The sequence below is a fragment of the Ipomoea triloba genome, chromosome 3 (genome assembly GCF_003576645.1).
Source record: "Ipomoea triloba cultivar NCNSP0323 chromosome 3, ASM357664v1".
Classification (NCBI taxonomy): domain Eukaryota; kingdom Viridiplantae; phylum Streptophyta; class Magnoliopsida; order Solanales; family Convolvulaceae; genus Ipomoea; species Ipomoea triloba.
The window spans coordinates 15,369,248-15,391,601 of NC_044918.1; the positions used below are offsets into that span (position 1 = coordinate 15,369,248).

General features: G+C 34.0%; 4 protein-coding genes and 1 non-coding gene across 5 annotated transcripts; 2 read left to right on the forward strand and 3 right to left on the reverse strand.

Annotated features, from left to right (window-relative positions):
• The first annotated feature begins 3,650 nt into the window (after positions 1 to 3,650).
• LOC116014205 lies at positions 3,651 to 6,680 on the forward strand. The gene is made up of 3 exons (XM_031254207.1): positions 3,651 to 4,335; positions 5,242 to 5,458; positions 5,635 to 6,680. The coding sequence occupies exons 1-3, from the start codon at positions 4,087 to 4,089 to the stop codon at positions 6,123 to 6,125; spliced, it is 957 nt and encodes a 318-aa protein (XP_031110067.1). The 5' UTR covers positions 3,651 to 4,086; the 3' UTR covers positions 6,126 to 6,680.
• A 1,934-nt stretch (positions 6,681 to 8,614) lies between these two features.
• LOC116012533 lies at positions 8,615 to 10,518 on the forward strand. The gene is made up of 2 exons (XM_031252092.1): positions 8,615 to 8,710; positions 9,610 to 10,518. The coding sequence occupies exon 2, from the start codon at positions 9,653 to 9,655 to the stop codon at positions 10,334 to 10,336; it is 684 nt and encodes a 227-aa protein (XP_031107952.1). The 5' UTR covers positions 8,615 to 8,710; positions 9,610 to 9,652; the 3' UTR covers positions 10,337 to 10,518.
• Positions 10,519 to 13,352: 2,834 nt separating this feature from the next.
• On the reverse strand, positions 13,353 to 13,425 carry TRNAK-CUU. Its single transcript has one exon. It is a non-coding gene; the product is annotated as a tRNA-Lys (tRNA).
• Positions 13,426 to 14,470: 1,045 nt separating this feature from the next.
• LOC116014083 (actin-66) lies at positions 14,471 to 16,821 on the reverse strand. Its single transcript, XM_031254076.1, has 5 exons — positions 16,672 to 16,821; positions 15,997 to 16,066; positions 15,455 to 15,848; positions 14,714 to 15,327; positions 14,471 to 14,599 (listed from the first exon to the last, which is right to left on the reverse strand). The coding sequence occupies exons 2-5, from the start codon at positions 16,051 to 16,053 to the stop codon at positions 14,534 to 14,536; spliced, it is 1,131 nt and encodes a 376-aa protein (XP_031109936.1). The 5' UTR covers positions 16,054 to 16,066; positions 16,672 to 16,821; the 3' UTR covers positions 14,471 to 14,533.
• A 2,070-nt stretch (positions 16,822 to 18,891) lies between these two features.
• Positions 18,892 to 22,074, reverse strand: LOC116014001 (very-long-chain enoyl-CoA reductase). Its single transcript, XM_031253979.1, has 4 exons — positions 21,868 to 22,074; positions 21,719 to 21,758; positions 20,142 to 20,896; positions 18,892 to 19,455 (listed from the first exon to the last, which is right to left on the reverse strand). The coding sequence occupies exons 1-4, from the start codon at positions 21,934 to 21,936 to the stop codon at positions 19,387 to 19,389; spliced, it is 933 nt and encodes a 310-aa protein (XP_031109839.1). The 5' UTR covers positions 21,937 to 22,074; the 3' UTR covers positions 18,892 to 19,386.
• Positions 22,075 to 22,354: the final 280 nt, after the last annotated feature.

Consider the following 22,354-nt stretch of genomic DNA (forward strand, 5'->3'; position numbering starts at 1 on the left):
TATAAAATAAATTTATAATATTCAAGGAAAAAAAAACTCTAGACCAATGTATAGGCAAAACTCTAATTAAATAAAGAGTGTGACATCCAACTTGATTAGAAATCTTGAAATTAAACTTTTTAAATACAACTACTTAAAGCATATATAAAGATATGTTTTACTATCCTTAAAAATTAAAAGATTACCTAACTCTAAAAAAAAATGACATCCAAAATACTTTCATCATCCCACAAGATGACAAAGACTCCAACACACAAAATATATTAGTTGCATGGGGAGACGGTTCACCAACCGAATTATACTATATATGCTGTTATGCAGTTTGGCAAAATTAGACATGCATCATATCATTTACAAAACAAACCACGTTTGAGAAACGTACTAAATCATGATCTGTCTAACTGTTTTTGTTTTTAGTTGAGTTTTATAAGTTTAACTCTCAAATTTAAGTATCTATTATTGTTTTTGAAGATTGACCGATAGATGAGATAAATTATGAACTTTGTATATTCCTATAACTAGTAAAATAAAATTTATGAATTTATTTTGAGTTGATTAATGTCGGCACTTGAACTCTAGTTGAGTTTTATTTTACATCACTTGTGTATTCCGCTACTTCTTCTATCATAAAAGTGTGTGCGTGTGTGTATATATATAATCTAATTTCGTATAAATATTTTAATTTAATTTTGATGAATATAATTCATATATTTCAAAATTACGTTAAAAGCTCTATCACTCAAGTTTATAGAGAACTGTCTTCTAGGGATTGGCAATGTAACATTGGTCATATTTGGTAACATAGTTAGCTTATCAGATCAGTCAATTTTGGCTTATTTGATCTTTATTAGTTGTTTGACTTGGTTAAACAATCAATATAAATGTTTGATTAATTAGCTTTTTGTAACAACTTATTGCTCCAAAATATTAAAATTCACAAAACAGCTCAAAACAACTTTTTCGATAAGCTTTTTGAGAAAGTCATTTTGTATTTAATCAACTAATAGTTAATTCCCGCCTGATTGTATTTCGGAGTTTTTTAGTGATTTAATATAAGTTCATTTCTTGGTTTTCAAAAAAAAAAACAAAATTAATAGTTAATTTACCAAACATCTTTCTACAATCAACTAATGTTATTAACTTATCAAAGTCATTAACCTAATCAGCTATCAGCTAACAATTATTTATTAAGCCCCACATTATACTTATAGAGACGGACTTATGTATTATTATATAATAACTAAAATTTTTAGAATTTACAATTGACTTTTGATTTTCGATAACATATAGGGAAACTTATGGTTTCGATCTCCTACCTACTTGCATTTTTTGTTTCTTTTTTTGCTAATTGCATGGTGTGGCTATCAAAAGTAACTTATGACAAGATGAATGCTGCTGTATAATTCTAGTTGATTGGTTAATAAAACAATAAAAAAAACACATACACACACTATTACATCTAATAATGTTAGTAATTTTATATGAAAAAAAGTTGAACAGTAAAAACACAATGTATAAACTATTGTTGCAACTACTTACACAAATACATTTTATGATTATGTTAGAATCTTACGGCTATTGGCTTATATAAATTTTTTAGATTTTACATTAGATATTTCTTTATAGTTTTAAACTACACTTTTGGAATAATTGATAATAATTCATGTGTAATATATATGTGTGTGTTTTGAAAACGTGTAGGCTAATCTCATCCATCCATCTAAAATAATCATAGATAAAAATTAATGAAAAAATGTAATGACAATTTCTTAATTATGATGTGCATTTAAAAATACTTGATTGTGCATCTGCAAATAACTTATAATGCAATCATGATTTATAATATTTAAATTAAAAACAATAGAATTTAATCAAGTTGGACAAATGACAAATAAATTGAGTTGGAAGGAGTATTTATTAATATTGATATTTTGGATGACATAGTGTGACAGGTTGGATGTGATATAGACAAATTCCTAAAATAATATAAAATCAATACTTGGGGGTGAAAAATAAGAAACACAAGGAATTTAGGAGTAGTGGCCAATTTCTTATTTGCATGGCCACCGGCCAATAACGCAATGAAGTAAACGTAGTCAAGTCGTCTCTCCACCTTCAATCTATTGTTTTGATTCTTTCTTGGAATAAGATCCAAATTGGTCATAACATGAAAGTACAATTAGGCCATTAAATAAAAAAAAAGTGCAATTAAACCACTGAACACTCCAAATGTATGCAATTTTTCCTGATAACAGGTTACCATCCATTTATCAGGTTGTCTGCTTAAATGGAAGGTGAATTGACATTTTTAAATAATTTTTAATAATGAACTTTAAAAATAAAAAGATTTTTAAAGAATATATATATATATATATATATATATATATAAAGCCCAACGGCCACCCCATCCCTATTTTCGTCTCCGGTCGTCTCGAACCGGAGACAAAGATCTGCCTTCGTCTCCATGATGCTGATTGTTTCTGCATAAAGTTCACAAATTCAGAAATAAAATTTGGAAAAAGTTGCCTTCTTTTTAACACTAGATCAAATCTACGAGTATTACTGTTAAAATTCCTCTTTTATCTCTTGTAGTCATAGATCTAGCATACCACCAATTTTATTTTCTCCGAATCTATATATTTTCTGTTAAAAATATAGAAATTACATGTGTTACTGAACATGGATTTTCGAGTAGTACTATATAATACGGAGTACATAGTTATGATTTTAAAATTCTATGTAATATATATATATATTTTTTTTTTTGGTTAATTGCGTGTCTCTGTATATTTATTGGAGACATTTTTTTCTTTTTTAAATTTAATTTTATTTTATTTTAAAATTCTATTATTAAAAATTAATTTAAAATGGCAACTATCATCTATGTAAGCAGGTAACCTGATAAAATGGGTGTTAACCTGCTATCAGGTAAAATTGCATACATTTAGAGTGCTCAGTGGCCTAATTGCAATTTTTTTTTGGTTCAGTGGCCTAATTGCACTTTCAGGTTACGTTAGTGATCAATTTGAACCTTATTCCTTCTTTCTTTAATAACCAACTTATTTACATCAAAATAAATATATAATCATTATCCTTTCTTCTTTATTTTACAAATTATTATATAAGAGTAATATTTATCCAATATATATACATTCGGATAATGACTACGAGTTTATTTTATCATGCGCACACTCACACATATATGTTTGATTTTCCCAAATTATCAATAAAGTAGATAATGGTGTACCTCATACTTAAGGGACGAGGTGCTAAACCACCACGACAATCATATTGGATATATATACTGAGCATTTGTACATTAAAATGTCATTTAATGTAAAAATATATTTAATATCATAATAATAAAATTAGCATCGTTGTTGCATTCATTCAAAAAATTCCAGCTCAGGGTCATAATATTAAAATGAATCCAAGTACGAATATTCCCGTACTTACCGTCCAGATTCATCTCCCAATCCCGTAACTTATCCGTTTTCCGTTTATCCGCGAGCATCCCGTTAAAGGCGACCATATTACTTGGGCATTACGGTAAAACACGAGGACCTTTTTCGTCATTTCCGTGACCCGGCCCTCTTGTAGTCTATTTAAACTTCTCTTCCTCCTCATCAAGTGCGTCCTTTGGGATTTTATTTTTCTCATTTTTCCTTATCTAATCCCTTTGGATCATTTTATTCCCCTCTCTATCCAGAAAATTTTAATTAATTTTCTATCTAAATCCAATTTATTAGACATATATATATTTTTTGATTTATACGTTGTTGTTAATCTGATAATTGGATTATATTGTTCCATTGATTTCTACTATTGTTTAATCGGAGAAGAATTTAGCTTGTTTGGCTGCACAATCTGAAGTTTTGGATGATTTGAATTGGATTGAGGCTGTACCTGTTTGATTAATATCCAGAATTTTTTTTGAATTTTGGATTGGGAATTTGGTGGATTTATCCATAGTATCTTAATTTCGAGGTTTTTGCTTGGATTTCTGTAGTAAAAAATGGTGAATTGAAACAGAAAAACTGAAAAAAGGGGAAATAAATAGAGGAAATTGGTGGTGCTGGTATTGCGATGGACTGTAGGGTTTATGCTGCGGCGGTTGACGGGTGGTTGAGGGTGGGAAGAGGTGGTGGAGCAAGCGGTGGACGTGTTGGAGGTTTAAGGCAGATGGCAGATGGTTTCAGCCATGAAAGCGAGAATGACTTGGCGGCTATGGTGAGAGATTTCCTGGAGAATGGAAGTGCCGGGACGGACTCCGGCTGTAGCACTGACAGCGACTCCAGTTTCTGCGAGCTTGCTCACCTTGCCGACAAAATCTCGGTTAGTATTTTCATTATTATGAATATTATTAACTAATTTGTTATTTTGGATTGGGATAATTAATTTTGCTGTTATGTTGATTCAGAATTTAGTGTTCAGCTCCCTTTTTAATTCATGGATTTCCAAACATGCAACAGTTATGGCAGAAAATTGGTTGATCAGTCTTACAGAATATAAGTTGGAATTGGAAACTTAATTTTTCTTTGACCTTTTCAATGATGAAGATTGAAAATATTGCTTCATATTTTGAATGCGCAATTCTTTGACCTTTTCAATGATAAGTTAGAAAATATTGCTTCATAATTAAAATGTGCAAACTTTGCTGCTAAAAGTTTTCAGGACCATATTTTGAAGCCCTGTTCATATATATCTAGCTGTCTGTTTGTTTTGCTGTTAGTTTAATGTTCGTGTAGAGGAGTAGATGAATAGATTAGATGCTGCATTGGCAAAGGAAATGAAACTGCTTTCTTGTCCACAAAGATGATAGATTAACCATTTTGAGTTTTCTTGTTTATGTTGGGTAGTGGCCTGGTGGGTTGCTAATTTGTCCCAATTTTTTTTTTTTGTATACACTTTGTCAAGGAAGAAGTAAATACTTTGATAACAATACCACCCCTGCAAAGCATACAGCAATAAAAGCCCATTCTAGTTAATATACTCCAAAGAATTGCCTTCTATTTTAGTGTTTTGGGAGGTCGCAGGAGAACCTTAATTCTGATTCTGAATATTAGACTAAGTAGCCTATTGTTTATAACTTATAGGCTCATATGTTCTCATAAATGTTGTGATTTCAACAAATATCACTATTCTTGTGTAGGCCAAGTAATAACTTGTTTGTGATTTTTGCAACCGGGGTAGTTGTTAGAGGAGAATATGCTCACTGGTTGGGTCTTTATGTTTCTGCAGAATTTGAAGTCAGCTGTTGATCAATATCAGAGTGACCTGCTTTCGGTTGTTAATTCACTTATGCTGTCTATTAATGAAGCAGACCTCCATATTATTAAGTCAGGCAAGTGCAACGGTAGCTGCATCCGATATTCTTTGGTGAAACTCTTGAGGCTTTCGGGCTATGATGCTGGTGTTTGTGTTTCAAAGTGGCAAGGCCATAACAAGGTTCCCGGAGGTATACACTGTTGCTAAATTTTGGCTAGGACTTATTCTTACATATCTTGGACGCGTTTTGGAGCTTGCTAGGGCTAATTCTTAAATATTGGATTTTGAAACTAAATTATATCATGGCAATGAAAGAATCAATTTGTGTTATCTGACCAATGTCATTATTTCCTTCTGTATATATAGGGGAGCATGAATACATTGATGTCATTAATTATTATGACAGTGCTGGGAACTCGGAGCGTGTGATCATCGATATTGACTTCCGTAGCCACTTTGAAATTGCTAGAGCCGTCGAATCATACAATAGAATACTGGATTCTCTTCCAGTTGTTTATGTGGGCACTCTGACAAAGCTGAAACAGTATCTTCAAGTAATGGTTGAAGCCGCTAAATCATCTCTCAAGCAGAACTTAATGCCTCTTCCTCCATGGAGATCCTTCGCTTACTTGCAAGCGAAGTGGGAGTCTCCATACCAGAGAAAGTTCAACCCCGATAATCCAAACATTACCCGAACTTTTTCTTCTCAACACATACAGTGCATACCTCATCTAAAGCGACTGCAATCCACACTCCAACCCGAAACTGAAGTCGAACGTATACTCAGGCCTGTAAACAGCGACAGGCCACGGCTGAACCTCGGGAGGCGGAGGCGACCCTCTTTCCGGGCTCTATAATAAAACTCCAACAAGGTGATTCTTTCCCTATTTTGAATAAGTTCTCTGGACAAGAAACAGAAACCTAGTTTCACATTATACCTGACATCAAGAGATCCAAGACAATGAAGTTGATTTATATATACATACATATATAGAGTTTCATCATCTTCTTGACTTTAAACCACGGAAGAAAACAAGACCCTGAGGTTTATGCAATTCCTGGTTGATTTTCCCACTATACAGCAGAGCAGTACAACAATATGGTAATCCACTAATCTGATTGGTGCTCAACAAAATGCATGGAGCATTATCATTAGATAGAGAGGTACTATACTATAATATACTATAATACAGTATATTTTTTCGTATGTTCTTTGGTCGATTTCTCAGGTCTGGGAATAATGTCTTTTTCCCTTTTATCTATTCAAATGTGAATTGTAGTAGTCAATATAGTTGGTGATTTATTATTGTTATTATACCAGTGGGATCTGTAATGTTCTCACGGTGACTGTTATTTCAGTCAGCAAAATACAAATAAAATTTAAAAGAGTGAAAAAGATGATTCAATTCTAAGTTATGCGTTTTCTGCTGCTTTTTTTTTTTTTGGGTTTAATTCTCTTTTTCAGATTTAGAACTGGAAAAAGCAGTCATTAAAAGGATAGAAGTTACTTTTTTTTTTGAATACTACTAACTTTATTATACTGCAGTATCTGTTCATAACTACTTTCTCAACCTATTGAAGCACAAGAGTCAGTATTGACTCCACTGAGGCTCGAACCCATCACCTCCCGTATAAAGGGAAGGGTTTGATGCCACTGGACTACAAGGTCCTTGGCATAGAAGTTACCTTTTTTAATACTCCGTATTTGAGTGTGATTTGTTATTGCTTTCGGTTGGGTTGGGTAAATTATTTTGTAGACCTGGGTAAAAAAAATACACAATTTACATACTGAATATTTACAATTTATATACTGGATGTTCATAATTTACATATTAAATGTTCACAATTCAGTATGTAAATTATGATGAGTCTACTTGTAAGATGGACACGGGTCTATGGTATAACTATTGGTTTTGTTGATGATCTTTGTTTAATGTCCAAGTCCAAAAAAGTACTTTCTATGTCGAATAGATTTGGCCCATAATTCATAAACATTGACTATATAGTAAACATACAATATAATAATACAATAAATAATTATGGAAAATTTTTATAATTATCAACTGCATTAAATAAATAGGGGAACTATTAAACACAAATCATTAACTAAACTAAATAATTAACATGAGACTTTGATGTTGCTTTAAGAAAGCACTTAAAAAACTTGTTTGTAATGCTTAAAAATTGTATAGTTATGAAGTGAAGCTAGTGCCATTATACTTTTGAATGACTTAGGTAGTCAATACTAGAATAATAAGGATGTCATGTCATATTAAACTCTAAACTCATAAATTCAAATTTAATAGAGATATTATTATTAGAGAATCTCGAAGAAAGATAATTAATACAAAATTTTTATTTCGACCTTATATTTAAGCATCCAAATTGATGCAATAAGAGAGGTGGAGAAAAACCAGTGTTGAAACGATTGAGGAGATAATGTGCATATATGAATAATTTGAATACTAAATTAACTATTAGGGGCGTTTGGTTCACGAAATCTTGGATTACCTCAGGTAATAGGATTACCTCCAGAGGTAATGTGAGATTTTGAGAATGTAAGATTACCTGATGTGTTTGGTTTGGATTGTGGAATATAATATTACTTTGTTTGGTTAAAGGTTATATTTTAGGTTATATGGGACAATTTACTATAATGTCCTTATATATATATATGTGTATATATGTATATATATATATATATATATATATATATATATATATATATATATATATATATATTATTTATTTATTTATTTGTGTACCTTTATTGTGTGTATTTTTATTTATTTATATGTATGAATGTATTGATGCTTAATATTAAAAAAATAAATATATAAATATACACACATGTATATTTGATTATATAAACATATATTTATTTTATATATGTTATTGTGTTAGTATTATTATTATTATTATTATTATTATTATATAAGGATTAGTTAACAAGGGCAAAATTGGAATAACCAAGGTAATCTTAGATTACCTAAAAAAAACGGGGGTAATCACATTACCTTGAAACATTACCGCCACATCAGCTTTGAGGTAATATAACATTACCAGGTAATCTCATAACTTGAAACAAACAAGGTAATATAACATTACCAGAATCAGATTACCTAGGTAATCTCAGATTACCCGAACTAAACGGCCCCTTAATTCATTATTTATAACTCAAAGGGATAGCTGAAGTGTCAAAAGAGCTTCTAACTCGCGTTTGATTCCCAGTTTCTCACAAGCGACAATTCATCTTGGACAACTCTTATGCCTCTCGGAACGAACGGAGATTAGTCGGGTGAACTCAAACCTTTAGACGGACGGAGAAAGTCCCACAAATAACAATTCCTCTTGGGCCAGCTCTTATGCCTCTTTGAGTGAATAGGAATTAGTTGGGTAGACTCGGACTGTTAGACAAACGGAAAAAGACTTGAAACACATAGTGAGTTTAAACCATTAATATACTCCCTCTGTCCAATTTTACATGTCTTATCTTCCTTTTTAGTTTGTCCCAAAATGTCATCACCATCATTCTTCTTTTTTCCAATTTACTCTTATGACTTTTGTTTTCTTTATTGCTTTTATTTTCAAAAGTGAAAAAGTTGGGAGCATAATTAAAAAGCACATCACATTTGTTTTAATTCTTAAAAAGCGTGTAAAAAACAAATGAGACGTCCAATTCGGGTCGGAATGAGTACTATTTATAGAGAAAGCGCCATTTGCTCTAATTATTATTATTGGATCAAATTTAATTCATCTGATCTTCTTGTGCTTTTTTTTTTTTTAGAAAAAAAAAAAATTNTCTTGTGCTTTTTTTTTTTTTAGAAAAAAAAAAAATTGAGATGCGTACTAAAGTTGGCAGTGGCGTTATCACGAGACTCCTGTCATCATTGTGTGGCCCATTCTCCAACCTACCCCATGAGTTCAACTTGCTTCTATTTCTTTTTTAAATAAAAAGGGCGGAATTTCAAAATACAAATACACAAGTCAACCAATTTTCACTGCTTTATAAATGTTCTATTACATATATAAATTTATAACAATTTAAATATGAATACTAATGTCCAAAGATTATAACTTATTGCTCACCCATCCTAATTCATTTATAATTTATTACTTATTCTGATAATGGATTAAAACTAATCCCCTCTTGTGTGACAATAAAAAAACTAAAACAGTTACGTAGTATTTGTTAATGATTTTTTTAAAAAAAATAAGAATATTTAAAGATACTAATTTACCATCATATCCCAAAAGATAATCCGTATTGGTTTCTATTTTTTTATTTTTATTTCCTATTTTGTTGTATTCATTTCATATCACAATATCACGCGATAACAGAGAAAGGCAAAGCCTCGCCTCACTGGAAGCACCGCCGCCATCAATGGCCGAAGCAAAAGACACCAAAAAGAAAAGCAAGAAACACAAAAACCCCAAAACCACCGATCAAACCTCCAAAACCGCCTCAGATTTCGCATTCAAGCCTTCATCCGAAGTAAAAGGTCTCCGATTCGGCGGCCAATTCATCGTCAAATCCTTCACCGTCCGCCGCGCGCGGCCGCCGGAGATTCTCCGCCTCCTTTCGCTTCCGCCGTCGCCGTCCGACACCGCCGCGCCGCCGCCGTTCGCTTCCACCACCGCTTTCCTGCCGACGAATTTCACGATCCTGGCCCACCAGGCCTGGCACACGCTCACGCTCGGCCTGGGGACGAAGAAGACGAAGGTTGTTATATTTGTTTTCGAGTCGGAATCTATGAAGGCCGCCGTGGACCGCCGGTGGCCGCCGGAGATTCCGCTCGGGGAAGTGCACAAGAAGCTGATTAGAGGGCTTAGCGGCTCCGAAATGGCGCGGTTTAAGTTCAGAAAGGGGTGCATAACTTTCTACATCTACGCCGTGAGGCGAGCCGGGAGCTTGGGATTCGCTCGCGCCGACGATCTCAGAACGGTTTTGCAATCGACGGTGGAGCTTAAAGATTTCTTGGATCACACGGCGATGCTGGCGGTGCCGAATCAGAGAAGTATCAACTGCGCCGCGCCGCCGCCGCCGCCCGTCGCCATGGCTCACTAGCTACCCATATCTTATTCTTACTCAATATTTTTCCTATTTTAGTTTTTTTTTTTCTATATAGTATGGAGGATTTTTACTTTTTTTTCCCCTCTATCTCTTTTGGGAAAATTTGATTCTGTATTTTCATGTTCAATTTTATTTAGCATTAATAAAATTGAGGTATATTTTCTTATTGTCTACAATTCATTTTGTCCCCTGCCTTTATACCATTTTTATAAGGAAATAAAGAAGGAAACGGAAGCATACGTTGCTTTGTTTCCCTATTTTTATAAAGGAAAGTATTATCTACTAAGAGTTAATATGATAAAATAGTTTTTTCTTTTTAAATTCTTATCTTCTAAAACTTTTTGTTAACATAATGTGTGCTAAATAATTCCATAAAATGTTAAAAAGTGACAAAAAAATTATTTTTTTTTCTAATCAAATTAGATTTTTTTTTCAGACCATAAGTTTCCACAGTCATAGTACACTAAGATTAATCTTGATAGGACACTAAAAATGTCAAAATATTCATGACTCATGAGTTTCAAGATATATAGCTAGTTCTTAAGGCTTAAACTCAAAATACTCAAAATATCTTATTAAAATGAAAGACATACAATTCATGTCTTCCATATTCCATGTGTTCAAATCAAAATATTTAACAAATTAATAGGCCAGGGGTAATGTATACACTTTAAGAATGTTGTTATATATGTTAGTTACACATACCAAAAAGGGGAAAAAGATAAACAAGATTTGTGATTGACAAGCAATTGGAAAAGGCAAGGGATGGTGTGAAAACCACAGTGAAAAATTAATGAAAGCAAACATAGAATATAATGGTGTGCGTACGTTGTCTTGTCGGCAGGAGAATTGAGAAACAAACAACAATGGGTTTTACGTAAATTTAGACCAACTTTAGCCACTGTATTGGGACTCTGTCACGCTTAACTTTGTTACCGCTCTTTTACAGTAATTTATTTACTTATTTTCGCTTTAAAAAAAAAAAAAAAAAAAACCCAACTCTAGTCCATTCCCGAGTCAAAAAATTATAATGAGTATCATGAATTTAATTATTGTTAAAAAAATTTTATTAAGTCAAATGTAATTTTTTTAAATAAGATTCACTTCTTATGTAATTTGCGAGTTACTCTGTATTACATATGAGTAAAGTTTACCTTACGATAATAACTGCAAATTTCTAAAAAGAAAGAAAAAGATAAGTGTACTCTTAAAAATAAAATTTTCATAAGATGTTTAGATCTTAAGGATAAAAGAAAAGGAAATAAAAAGAATGTGATTCGTTTATTTTTTTTTAATTAATTAAAGTATGACACGCTATTAACAAGAAGATTTGCATGTGCATATCATTAGAGCTATCCAGGATTTATGGCAACAAGATTGAGGTTGTAAGGTCCAACATGTTCACTGTGACACAAACTTCACCCCATACCAGATGACAACACATATGAAGGATAGTCATTTTAGAATGTAACTTTGACACCTCATGAGTCTTGACGAAGTCAAACCTAATTATTTTGATTTATAACATCAGAGCGACGTGACCACATTTGGTTTAATTTGTTTCTTTAATTGTGTGTTGTTCTTTCATATTGAAAGAATGAAAATACATATACTATCATTCTTAAATCTCAAGAGTCTTTACACCCTAGCTTAACTTTAGTCTCATGTTTCTCATCATCATTTTTAATGATTGGTACAACTAACGTAAGAAGCTAACACTAGTAGCTAGCTAGCTAGTACGTGCATTACGCAAAGTCTCGTGGGTGACATATTAATTATTGATTATCATGGTTAATTAAATCAGAATTATATTGCAGAAGTATTTGGGAGAGCCACTTGCTAGTCACTTCATGCCATTTAAGAGACCATGGGTACGAATAGGTGATATTAACTCATTGTATTTCAGAAGTCAATATACGAACAGATATCACATTGTAACAGAGTTAATAATACTCAAATTAAACTAGCAAAGTAATACTACTTACATATAACTCAAGTACAATATAAAGAACAATTATTAATACTAATGTTCTTTTGGGATGCTAAGACTCAACAACCATAATCATAAGATTAATAGTTCCAAGGCGCATATTGGGTTATATGTGGTGGAATGCAATAATTACTTATCACTCTTGCTCGAAGGCATACACTAGTCTAGTGAGTTTTACGAGTCTTGGACCACTCTACTAGACTTACTAATATCGAATTTGAGCTTCCTTACACTAATTAGGTTATTTATACTGGTGGAATGCAATAATTACTTATCACACCGGTCAGAAGTCATAAACTGGTTTAGTGAACTTTCGAGTCTTGAACCACTCCACTAGACTTACTGATTTAGTGAACTTTTGAGTCTTGAACCACTCTACTAGACTTACTAATATTGAATTTGAGATTCCATACACCAAATATATTATTTATATTATGGGATTGTGAGTAGTGATGGAATTTAAAACTCCATACATAGACTTTCAAATATATAATACCTGACTACAAGATTGTAGCAAAGTAGGTAGCAGGAGGATTATATAAATGTGGAAAAAGGGCATGAATAGAAGAGAAAGGGAAGATGGGAAATGGATGTGATGATGATAAGCAGTGGTGAGATGGATTGGGGAAGTTTTCAAAAAAGATGGATTGGGGAAAAGGAGTTGGGGGATGAAGTGTGAAAGGGCCAGAGAAGCTAGCTAGCTAAGAACACTGCCTTTATCTCATGTGTACACAGAAAAGTGATAAACTTAAAAAGAAAGATGCTTTTCTTTCCCCAGTCTGTGTGTGGTGTTTTGTTGTTAACTTTGGGCTTCAATTATGGCACAAGTAGGCCCCTGCACATGAACTTCATAATATCTATGTATATTTATCCTGTTCATGTGTCAGGACTGTGAGAAAGTTTTGGTTTTCCTAGTGCTTGCCAGAACACTGATTTTGAGATCCCCTTTTCACATAATAATATTGATTATTGTATATTAGTTTTATGGGTGGGCAGGGTGGCCCTTGGCCAAAAATGAAACGCCCACCGTGGGGCTCGAACCCACGACCACAAGGTTAAGAGCCTTGCGCTCTACCGACTGAGCTAGACGGGCTTGTTGTTGGTAGTAAAGAAATTTATACCAAACATCTCTTTTGGTTCGATTCAGATAGTCCAACCTAAATAACTATACTATACAACTTAGACTAGTTTACATCCTCCTTGTAATCTTTTAGCTTAATCTTTTACTAACTAAAGTTACAAGACAAGATTTATCCAATATACATTCTCAGCTAGTAGCGGCAAATTTTCCTTGTCATCTAAAAAAATGACCACGCTACACACTCTAATTTTACCCTTCACAAACCAACTAACCACTCCATGATATGGCAAAATCATAAGACATTAGTAAAGTCAGTGGTAAGTTTGGAAGTAATAAACTTGGGGCTAATTAACATTTTGCTAACAGAAATTACTATAGCAACAATCAGCACTAGCGTTGTACTGTTTAAATTGAATTGAGTAGTGATTATTATCCTCATAGTACTCAATGTAACCAAACATTACGGGTGTCAATCCGCATCTTAAATTTTGACTAATGCTTATGAACTCATTATGAGTTATGACTAGACAATGTGTGGCAGAAAAATATGTTTGGTAGTTAGCTCTGTACAAGAGGGTAGTTGGTGGGTGGTAGATAATTCTTCTTTAAGGAAAAGATTGGTTACATCATCATACAATCCAATCTTCAAAGCTACATATTAATTCTCATAGAGAACCTTCATTTATACTCCACATGCATACCACTATTTCTTTGATGCCTGCTCTTATGTATGTATGAACCCCCACTGGGGGCCATTGACTCTTTATACTTCAGTAGGTTGAGAAAGTATATATGAACAATACTACATTGTAATAGAGTTAATACTGGAATGAATGACCATGGAATGAATCAGCTATTACTGGAAAACTATCTGCTAGAAGAGAAGCTAAGAAGAGATTCTTGCATTGCATTGCATTTCAACTGAGATTTAGAAAGGCGAAATAAAATAGAAAGAATTGTGCAACATCATAATATAAGTCCTTGCATTGTCAAATCATACATCCAACATGACAACAACAAATACAAATAAAAGCTAGAACATATAAGGTCTCGCAAATTTTGTTTATGACAAAGTAGGAGAGAATACTTGTATGCCACGAGCATCTTGGATCTTGGAAAATTAGAAGCACTTCCTGTGCACGATTGAAGGGCCGGACTCATCATACTCTGCCTTGGCAATCCACATCTGCAAAAGGAACGAATGAGTTGAAAATGGGAAAGAGATTGCAGTATGTCCTATGTAGAAAGTCTACTAATTAGTGTCACTTGAATACAATTGCAGGGTGTTGAGTCAAAAAACCTGTTGGAATGTGCTGAGGGAAGCCAATATGGAGCCTCCAATCCAGACACTGTATTTCCTTTCAGGTGGTGCTACGACCTTAATCTTCATGCTGCTTGGAGCCAACGCTGTTATTTCCTTGCTCATTCTATCCGCAATACCGGGGAACATGGTAGTCCCGCCACTGAGTACTATGTTTCCATACAAGTCTTTTCGGATATCTACATCACACTTCATGATAGAGTTGTATGTTGTCTCGTGGATTCCTGCTGCTTCCATTCCGATGATTGAAGGCTGGAAGAGGACCTCTGGGCATCGGAAACGCTCAGCGCCAATGGTGATTACTTGCCCATCAGGAAGTTCATAACTCTTCTCTATAGCAGAGCTAGTCTTTGAGGTCTCTAGCTCCTGCTCATAGTCAAGAGCTATGTAAGCAAGTTTCTCTTTCATGTCCCTCACAATTTCCCGTTCAGCTGAGGTGGTGAAAGAGTAGCCACGCTCCGTGAGGATCTTCATCAAATGATCAGTGAGGTCACGACCAGCCAAATCAAGACGAAGGATAGCATGTGGGAGGGCATACCCTTCATAGATGGGGACAGTGTGACTAACACCATCACCGGAGTCCAAAACAATACCTGTAAAAAAAATATAGTAGCACTAAGAGTTATAGATATGATCACTTATATATCACTCAATATTTGAGCTTGATTAAATCTTCAACAAAGAACTTGAAACAATCTGATACATGTGCAAAATTCTTACCAGTTGTACGTCCACTAGCATACAGGGAAAGAACGGCTTGAATAGCTACATACATAGCTGGGGTGTTGAAAGTTTCAAACATGATCTGGGTCATCTTCTCACGATTAGCCTTTGGATTAAGTGGTGCTTCAGTCAGGAGGACAGGGTGCTCCTCAGGGGCAACACGAAGCTCATTATAGAATGTGTGATGCCATATCTTCTCCATATCATCCCAATTGCTAACAATACCATGTTCAATAGGGTATTTCAGGGTTAAGATACCTCGCTTTGATTGAGCTTCATCTCCGACATATGCATCTTTTTGACCCATACCAACCATCACACCAGTGTGACGAGGACGGCCAACAATGCTAGGGAATACAGCTCGTGGAGCATCATCCCCAGCAAATCCAGCCTACAAAGCAATAAACATAACCACACACACAAAAATAAAAATAAAAATATTAGCAACATAGAAAAAATATAGCACAAGCTTCACCAACATTATAAATAACATAACAACTCCATAACCTTGCAAAATAAGACCAATCCTGATACATTACCTTGACCATTCCAGTTCCATTGTCACAAACAAGTGGTTGAATATCCTCTTCTGCCATCTTCTGCTACCTCCTGCACATACAACACAACTTTATTCAACTAAGTACACAGTTTAAAGACTGTCACTTAATTCCAACATCTTCCTAGTCCATAAAAACAAAATCTTCAATCAACCAAAACAGCTGGTGCATGCGTGATATGAGAACTCGGTGGCAATCCAGAAAACTAGCAATAGCACAACAACATTTAAGACATCATTGTGCAAAATGATACTATACTTCCCAATTCATTTCTTTAAAAACAGTTAGATCACAATCAAGAGAAACGAGAACAATCGACTCAAACACACCTGTCCCAAATCACTCACTGTTTTACGAGATTCTCACAAAAACCAATCTCTCAGTAGTCTTACATTAGACTGATTAGCTAAATACCTTCTACAAACCATTTGGCAGTAATTGACCCACCTAATCACCATCATAATCACACAAAATTAAGTGAGATCACTCACTAGCATGCGATGCACAGCCAACGAAGTTCTCTTTTTTAGTTCGATCACACAATCACTTCACAAACGAGATTTAACAAGCAAATTTCACAAAAGTAATCTATCCATTTATAGTCCTATGCTAACATCCGATGGTGCAAAATTGAGCAGAATTAAGGATTCGATTTACCTCAATCGCCGGAAGTTATTCCCTTTCTCGTTCTTCTGCCGGAGTGCGAGAGAGATCGGGACGGAAATGGAGCTCTCTCTCTCTCTCTCTCTCTCTCTCTCTCTCTCTGCTTTCTTCTTTTTCTTTTCTGCTGAAAAGAGAGAAAGTCGAGGGGGTTTTATTGAAAAGAAGAAGAAATCGGAGCCGTCGGATCCGGAGATTACACTCGTATTCCGCTGTATGTCCTTTTTCCATCATATTCTTTTCTCTGTTTTTTCTTTTTTGTTCCCTCCTATTTTGACCCTTCAAATTAAAAAAAAAAAAAATCTGTTTTAAAATAAAATCATCTAATAATTCTTTTATTTAAAAAATCCTCCATCTAAGGTCTTAACTTTTTTTTTTCACAACACATTTGTGAACCGGGTTGAGTCAATATGAAATCCCTCTGTCCCATTTTATCTGTCCTACTTACTATTCATTGGTCAAACCAACTCTTTCTTCTTTGTTTATTTTCTTTATTATTTTTTACTTATTTTTAAATTTGATTTTTTGTGTTTAATAGTACTTTTAATGTAGTTTCTAAATATATAAATTTTTTGTATTAATACTAAATTTAATATTATGAAAAATTGAATTAAAAATCACTCCAGTCAAGCCTCGCTAACCGAACCCAACACATAAAATGGGACGGAGGGAGTAATATTTTATTCATAATTTGGTATTGCATTTGTTAGTATAAGTATTACATTTCATCTCGACCTGACACGTCTCACGAATAAAAATCCGTGAGAATGAGACGGTATTATACAAGTTTTTGTCATATGAACCCAGTAAGGTTAAATTGTAATTACTAGTTCTACAATTTTACTTTTATTGTTTTATGTTTTTCTTTATTATTTTATCAAAAGAAATAAATGTAGTAAGTTGTAATATGATTAGTAAGAGATGGAATTTGTATTGAATAATTGAATGTATTATCTATGAAGTATTTATTTATTTATTTTCAATATTTAAAAAAAAATTGTTTGAAAGTAAATAATGTTTGGTTTTGTATTGAACTGTTAAGTAATTTATCCCCTAGTACTTTGGCAGAGAAGGGTAGGAATCGATTCACATGCCCATTTTTGGTTTCTTGGATTCAAATAATTGCAAACTTCCATTTTGGTGGGATCATGGTGTTAGTAGAATTGAGGCTGCTATGAATTTTGAAGTAATTTTTTGATAAATGTTGATTTGTATTAGATAAAGTAAAAAATCATTACTTTTTAAAGTTATTTTTTTTAAACTTTATCTTAAATAATATGAATTAGATAATCTCGTCACAAATTAAACGATGCGATTTGAACAAGATTTTGGTATAAAAAGTTTTTCCAATTATGAGAGTAAGATTCATAAGATTCAAAGGCATGTGTAATGTCTAAAAGATGATTGGCTCCCATGAAAAAGAGAAACATTTATAGACACTATGCGATGGTGTACATTTGGTAAACTTTTTTCATGTGTAATATCCTGTAAATCACATCAGAGAAATAAATAAGAAGATCTTGTGCGATCAAGAAAATCTTATAGTATAAAAATTATATTTCACCCACTTAATTATCCCTTTAAAACACCTAGAATTTGTGTGCATATTTTAATTATAAAATGAATGGATCTTGAAAACTCTTATATTAAGTATGAAACAGATACTGCTTTTCCACCGCCCAGCAGATGTGCTTCCAACTAAATGCCCTACTTTTTCTTCATCCAACAGTTGTCAACATTTTTTTTTTTGCTGGAAAACGTACTTTGAATTGCGTAATGAAACACATATCTGTCACCTTTAAAGTTATTACAATTGGTATTCATCAAAAACTTATGAATGGGTAATAAATTAGTTGTGAGTTGAGATTTTTGCTGATTTGATTGATGTTGCTTGGTCTAAATTTGCCTAATTTTTTATCTTTTTTTTACTCATGGTTTCCATGAAAAAACATTTTACATCTTGAAATCTTACCCAACACTTTTTCATTACCCAACACGAACAGAATTAGGTAGGCACAAAAATATGCATGTTTTTTCCACTTTCATACCATCAACTATAATGACATTTCCATTTATAGTTATCAACTTCAATGTATTTCTTGCTTTTAACCTTCCACTTCAAAAAAAATCAGCTAAAATGCTTAATTTCGTGAAATTTTCAACCAACTCTATTTAAAGACATTTTAAGCTATAAGTAAAAGATATCAAAATTAAGAATTGGAATAATCAAAATGGAATAAACTTATATAAATGTATGGTTTAGTACAAATATAAACTGCAGCTGAAGTTTGATTTAGGCCAAGGTTTTATACCCCACACATGCCGACCCCGACCGACCATATTGCATCATATATATCATGTCGATTCTTCCTATATTTCAAATTAGAAAAATAACAAACAGATGAGGCAGAAATAGGAGCATTCTTGTACATATCAAACATGTAGAGAGTTTGGACATTTCTCCCTGGCCAGCTTTGAAATGCTATCTCTGAATTTTGAGACCCTCAGGATGATCTGATTGAAGGGGGGCAAAAAGAAAAGAATACGTATAGACTATAGGAGTGAACCATAAATATCAGAAATGTCGAGCATTATAGTTGGGTACGAAACAGGCAAAAGCTTAAATAACAACGCGAAGAAACTGACTGGCAATTGTAATTTGCTAATAAGAATTGACTTCTTAATCCTTCCCTGAAATGGTTGATGCTGGATCTACAGGAATGGAGGCAAGATCACCCATCGGCGAGGATATTTAGGCCTTCCTTCTTTTCCATCAAATAGCTGCAGGAAATGAGGCAAAATTAACCACCAAGATTGAGTAAAAAGTATATGAAAAGTAGTCACAACATTATTCCAAATGAATTCCATTATTGAAATGTAAATAGGTTTTTGTTGATAAGTTCAAAAAATACTTGTATTGGGCTATTAGCCTTGCCACAAGTTGAGTGATTACTTCATTGTGAAAGTTTGAGCAGGATTTGGTGAACCTAGAAGCTAAATATGTGTGCAGACTGAATTTAGAAACAAAAGCTTAAGTGTAAAACTTGTTTACTGACTTTACCAAAAAAAGCAAAAGGGAGGTGGAAGAGTGTGGATGTCATTTGCAAAATTGATTAGTATTGAAGGCAAAAATGTGTTTAAATAACAAGGACTTTGTCGAGAGGCATATGACTACAGAGAGAAAGAATGAGGTGTAACAGAAGATATTTGTTTCAAAACAGTGGCATTCCCAACATGTGAAGCCTGCTAGAGACTTCAGCAACAAGCCTTTCTTTTGTTCAATGGGGTTCATGTTAAAAGTAAAATACATAACATATTCGGGCAGTGTGGCTTTCAGCTTTCTTTTATTAGTCTCTCAGATTTCATGGTGATTTTTTTCTTTAATTAGTTCTCTGCAATAATGCATGAATTACTGAATGTTATTTATTTATTCTTTAGGGCGGGGGAAGGGAGGATAGCAAATTTACCTTCTTCAGACGACGATGCTTTCCAAGTGCCCAGTTAGTCATGATGCCAGCAGCAACAACCATGAAGACATAGCCTGCAACAGTCTGTGTTGCAATATTGTATCCTAACCACTGATAAATCTCTGTTGTGTAATTTGCACAAGTAACAATGTTGAACAAGAATCCACGTGGGATTTGGTACCCTCCACTACCATCAGGACTACGAAGTTTTCTCAACAGTATGTGACAATAAAAGTTTGCAACTTGACATATCAACCCAAAGCCAAAGCCAATCTTCATTTGGAGATCACTTACAGGAGTGTAAAGTGGGTGATTCACAAAGTAAGCAATGAAAGCGCCAAAGGACCAGTAATAGGCACAGTTCCGGAAAACATTGGAAAGCGGAGAAGTGGCATGGCTAAATCGGTGCACGAAGAATGTTTCTAAGATTCGTTTAAAGTAATGAAAGCACCAGTAATACATAGCATATGTCTGGGCTGGGTGCATAACACGATTCCCTTCATAGCCAAAGAACTTGTAGACCGGCAAGTAATAGAAGAGAGGATAGATAATCAGAGGACCCAGATACTCCCAGAAGAAAAGTGTGCGATAGCTGACTTGTGGACCAAGATCCTTAAAAATTACAGTTAACTCATTTTTGTTCCCATCAGTATACTCTTTAAGACTCTTTTTGTAGTGAAGAACAGTTGGCCTCTGTGTTGAGCCAGGCGGAATAGGGAGAGTAAGTCGCTGTCTGGAAGGATAGTATTTCTTAGCTGTGAATGTCAGAATTTTAGCAGTAAATCAGTGATTCAGTAATGGTATATGCACTGAAATGCAGCAACTGCTAAGGCTAAAGCCAGAATATAAATCAATCATATAGCTATACAAACAATTTAACACTAGCTTCAGCTATCAAATAAACTTCACATTTATAGTTCAGAATTCTCATATAAACAGATAATACACACTTCAGCTTACTTAAATGATTTATTGTGATGTTAACACGATCTATCAATTAAAGTAACTTTCTTAAATGAGCAACACGATCTATCAATTTACGCAATATTCATTAGCACCAGCCATTAGGTTTAAGCAACCCCTGCAACTCTCACTTTCCCTCTTCTCTTAGCTCCTATGCTAGGGAGCCGTGGAGGGTTTTAAATTCTACTGTTCAATGACCAATTATCCTACCTTCCAAATGACCTGTGTTTTACAACAGGAACTAGTTCCTTCTACCTCAAAATATAATCTCTCAAAAATTTTATGATCAAATTCTTGTAGATCCAATGTGTATGAAATGAGGGTGGCAGAAGCCATTGCTCCAGTATTTCATAGTTCACCACACTTCTTCCACTCAAAATAACTATAGTAAGCAAACAGAACACTAACAACACGCAGTTTATATAATCAAATTCAACTCAAAATTGAAGTTGAGTGCCTATATAAAACACTTCCTTTTCCAATTAAAAAAACGAAAAAAAAAGATCTGAAAAAACATGACCGTACAGTCTTAACTGTAATTAGCAGAAAAAATCAGTAGCTCATACTATATTACACGGCAAATGAAAAGAGAAACACGAAGAAGAACCACTCACTCCGTTTGTGAATTTGTTCCTGTAGATCGGCAACTGTAGCCTGCAAAATCCACAAACACAGAGGCAACAAACGAAATGAAGATGCATGAGAAATCCGAAGCTGAATTTACAGAAACGGAAAGTGAAAGCAGAAGGAATAGAAGGCATACGGTATCGGAGAAGTCAAGGCCGCCCTTGATGAGTTCTCTGCCGCTCCGGCTGTTCACGACGACCTTCATTTCTACTGAATCTGCGAAGGAGAAGCTGAGAGAGGAGTGTGTTTTGTATGCGAGGAAACGGAAGCTTCAATGGCGTGGTTGAATAATAAATGGCGAGTAGTTGGGCCGATGAACTACCTTGCTTTCCTCCATTGAATAAACCTATCTGCTATCCATACATGTCCATTTGCGTGCGCAATCAAGTCCGGAAAGGCTTTGCGGGCCCGTTAATAATCGCACGGTTGTTATAGTGTTAATTGACTTGTTGCTATACAATGGATCATATTGTATTATGAATTTTGATACAAAAATTATGTACAATGGGTTAACATATTCTGTATTTATAGTTAACAATTTTAATAACATAGTGGCGCGGTTGCACTCCCATATAAAAATGGTGAGTTCGAGCCTTAGTAAAAACGATATTGACTCTTTGTAT

Coding starts and splice junctions, on each gene's coding strand:
- LOC116014205 (XM_031254207.1), top strand. CDS start 4,087: ATGGACTGTAGGGTTTATGCTGCGGCGGTTGACGGGTGGTTGAGGGTG. Junction 4,336..5,241: donor ACCTTGCCGACAAAATCTCG/GTTAGTATTTTC, acceptor ATGTTTCTGCAG/AATTTGAAGTCAGCTGTTGA. Junction 5,459..5,634: donor CCATAACAAGGTTCCCGGAG/GTATACACTGTT, acceptor CTGTATATATAG/GGGAGCATGAATACATTGAT.
- LOC116012533 (XM_031252092.1), top strand. CDS start 9,653: ATGGCCGAAGCAAAAGACACCAAAAAGAAAAGCAAGAAACACAAAAAC.
- LOC116014083 (XM_031254076.1), bottom strand. CDS start 16,053: ATGGCAGAAGAGGATATTCAACCACTTGTTTGTGACAATGGAACTGGA. Junction 15,849..15,996: donor ATGGAACTGGAATGGTCAAG/GTAATGTATCAG, acceptor ATTGCTTTGTAG/GCTGGATTTGCTGGGGATGA. Junction 14,600..14,713: donor CCCTCAGCACATTCCAACAG/GTTTTTTGACTC, acceptor TTCCTTTTGCAG/ATGTGGATTGCCAAGGCAGA.
- LOC116014001 (XM_031253979.1), bottom strand. CDS start 21,936: ATGAAGGTCGTCGTGAACAGCCGGAGCGGCAGAGAACTCATCAAGGGC. Junction 20,897..21,718: donor GGAACAAATTCACAAACGGA/GTGAGTGGTTCT, acceptor TGACATTCACAG/CTAAGAAATACTATCCTTCC. Junction 19,456..20,141: donor AGCATCGTCGTCTGAAGAAG/GTAAATTTGCTA, acceptor CATTTCCTGCAG/CTATTTGATGGAAAAGAAGG.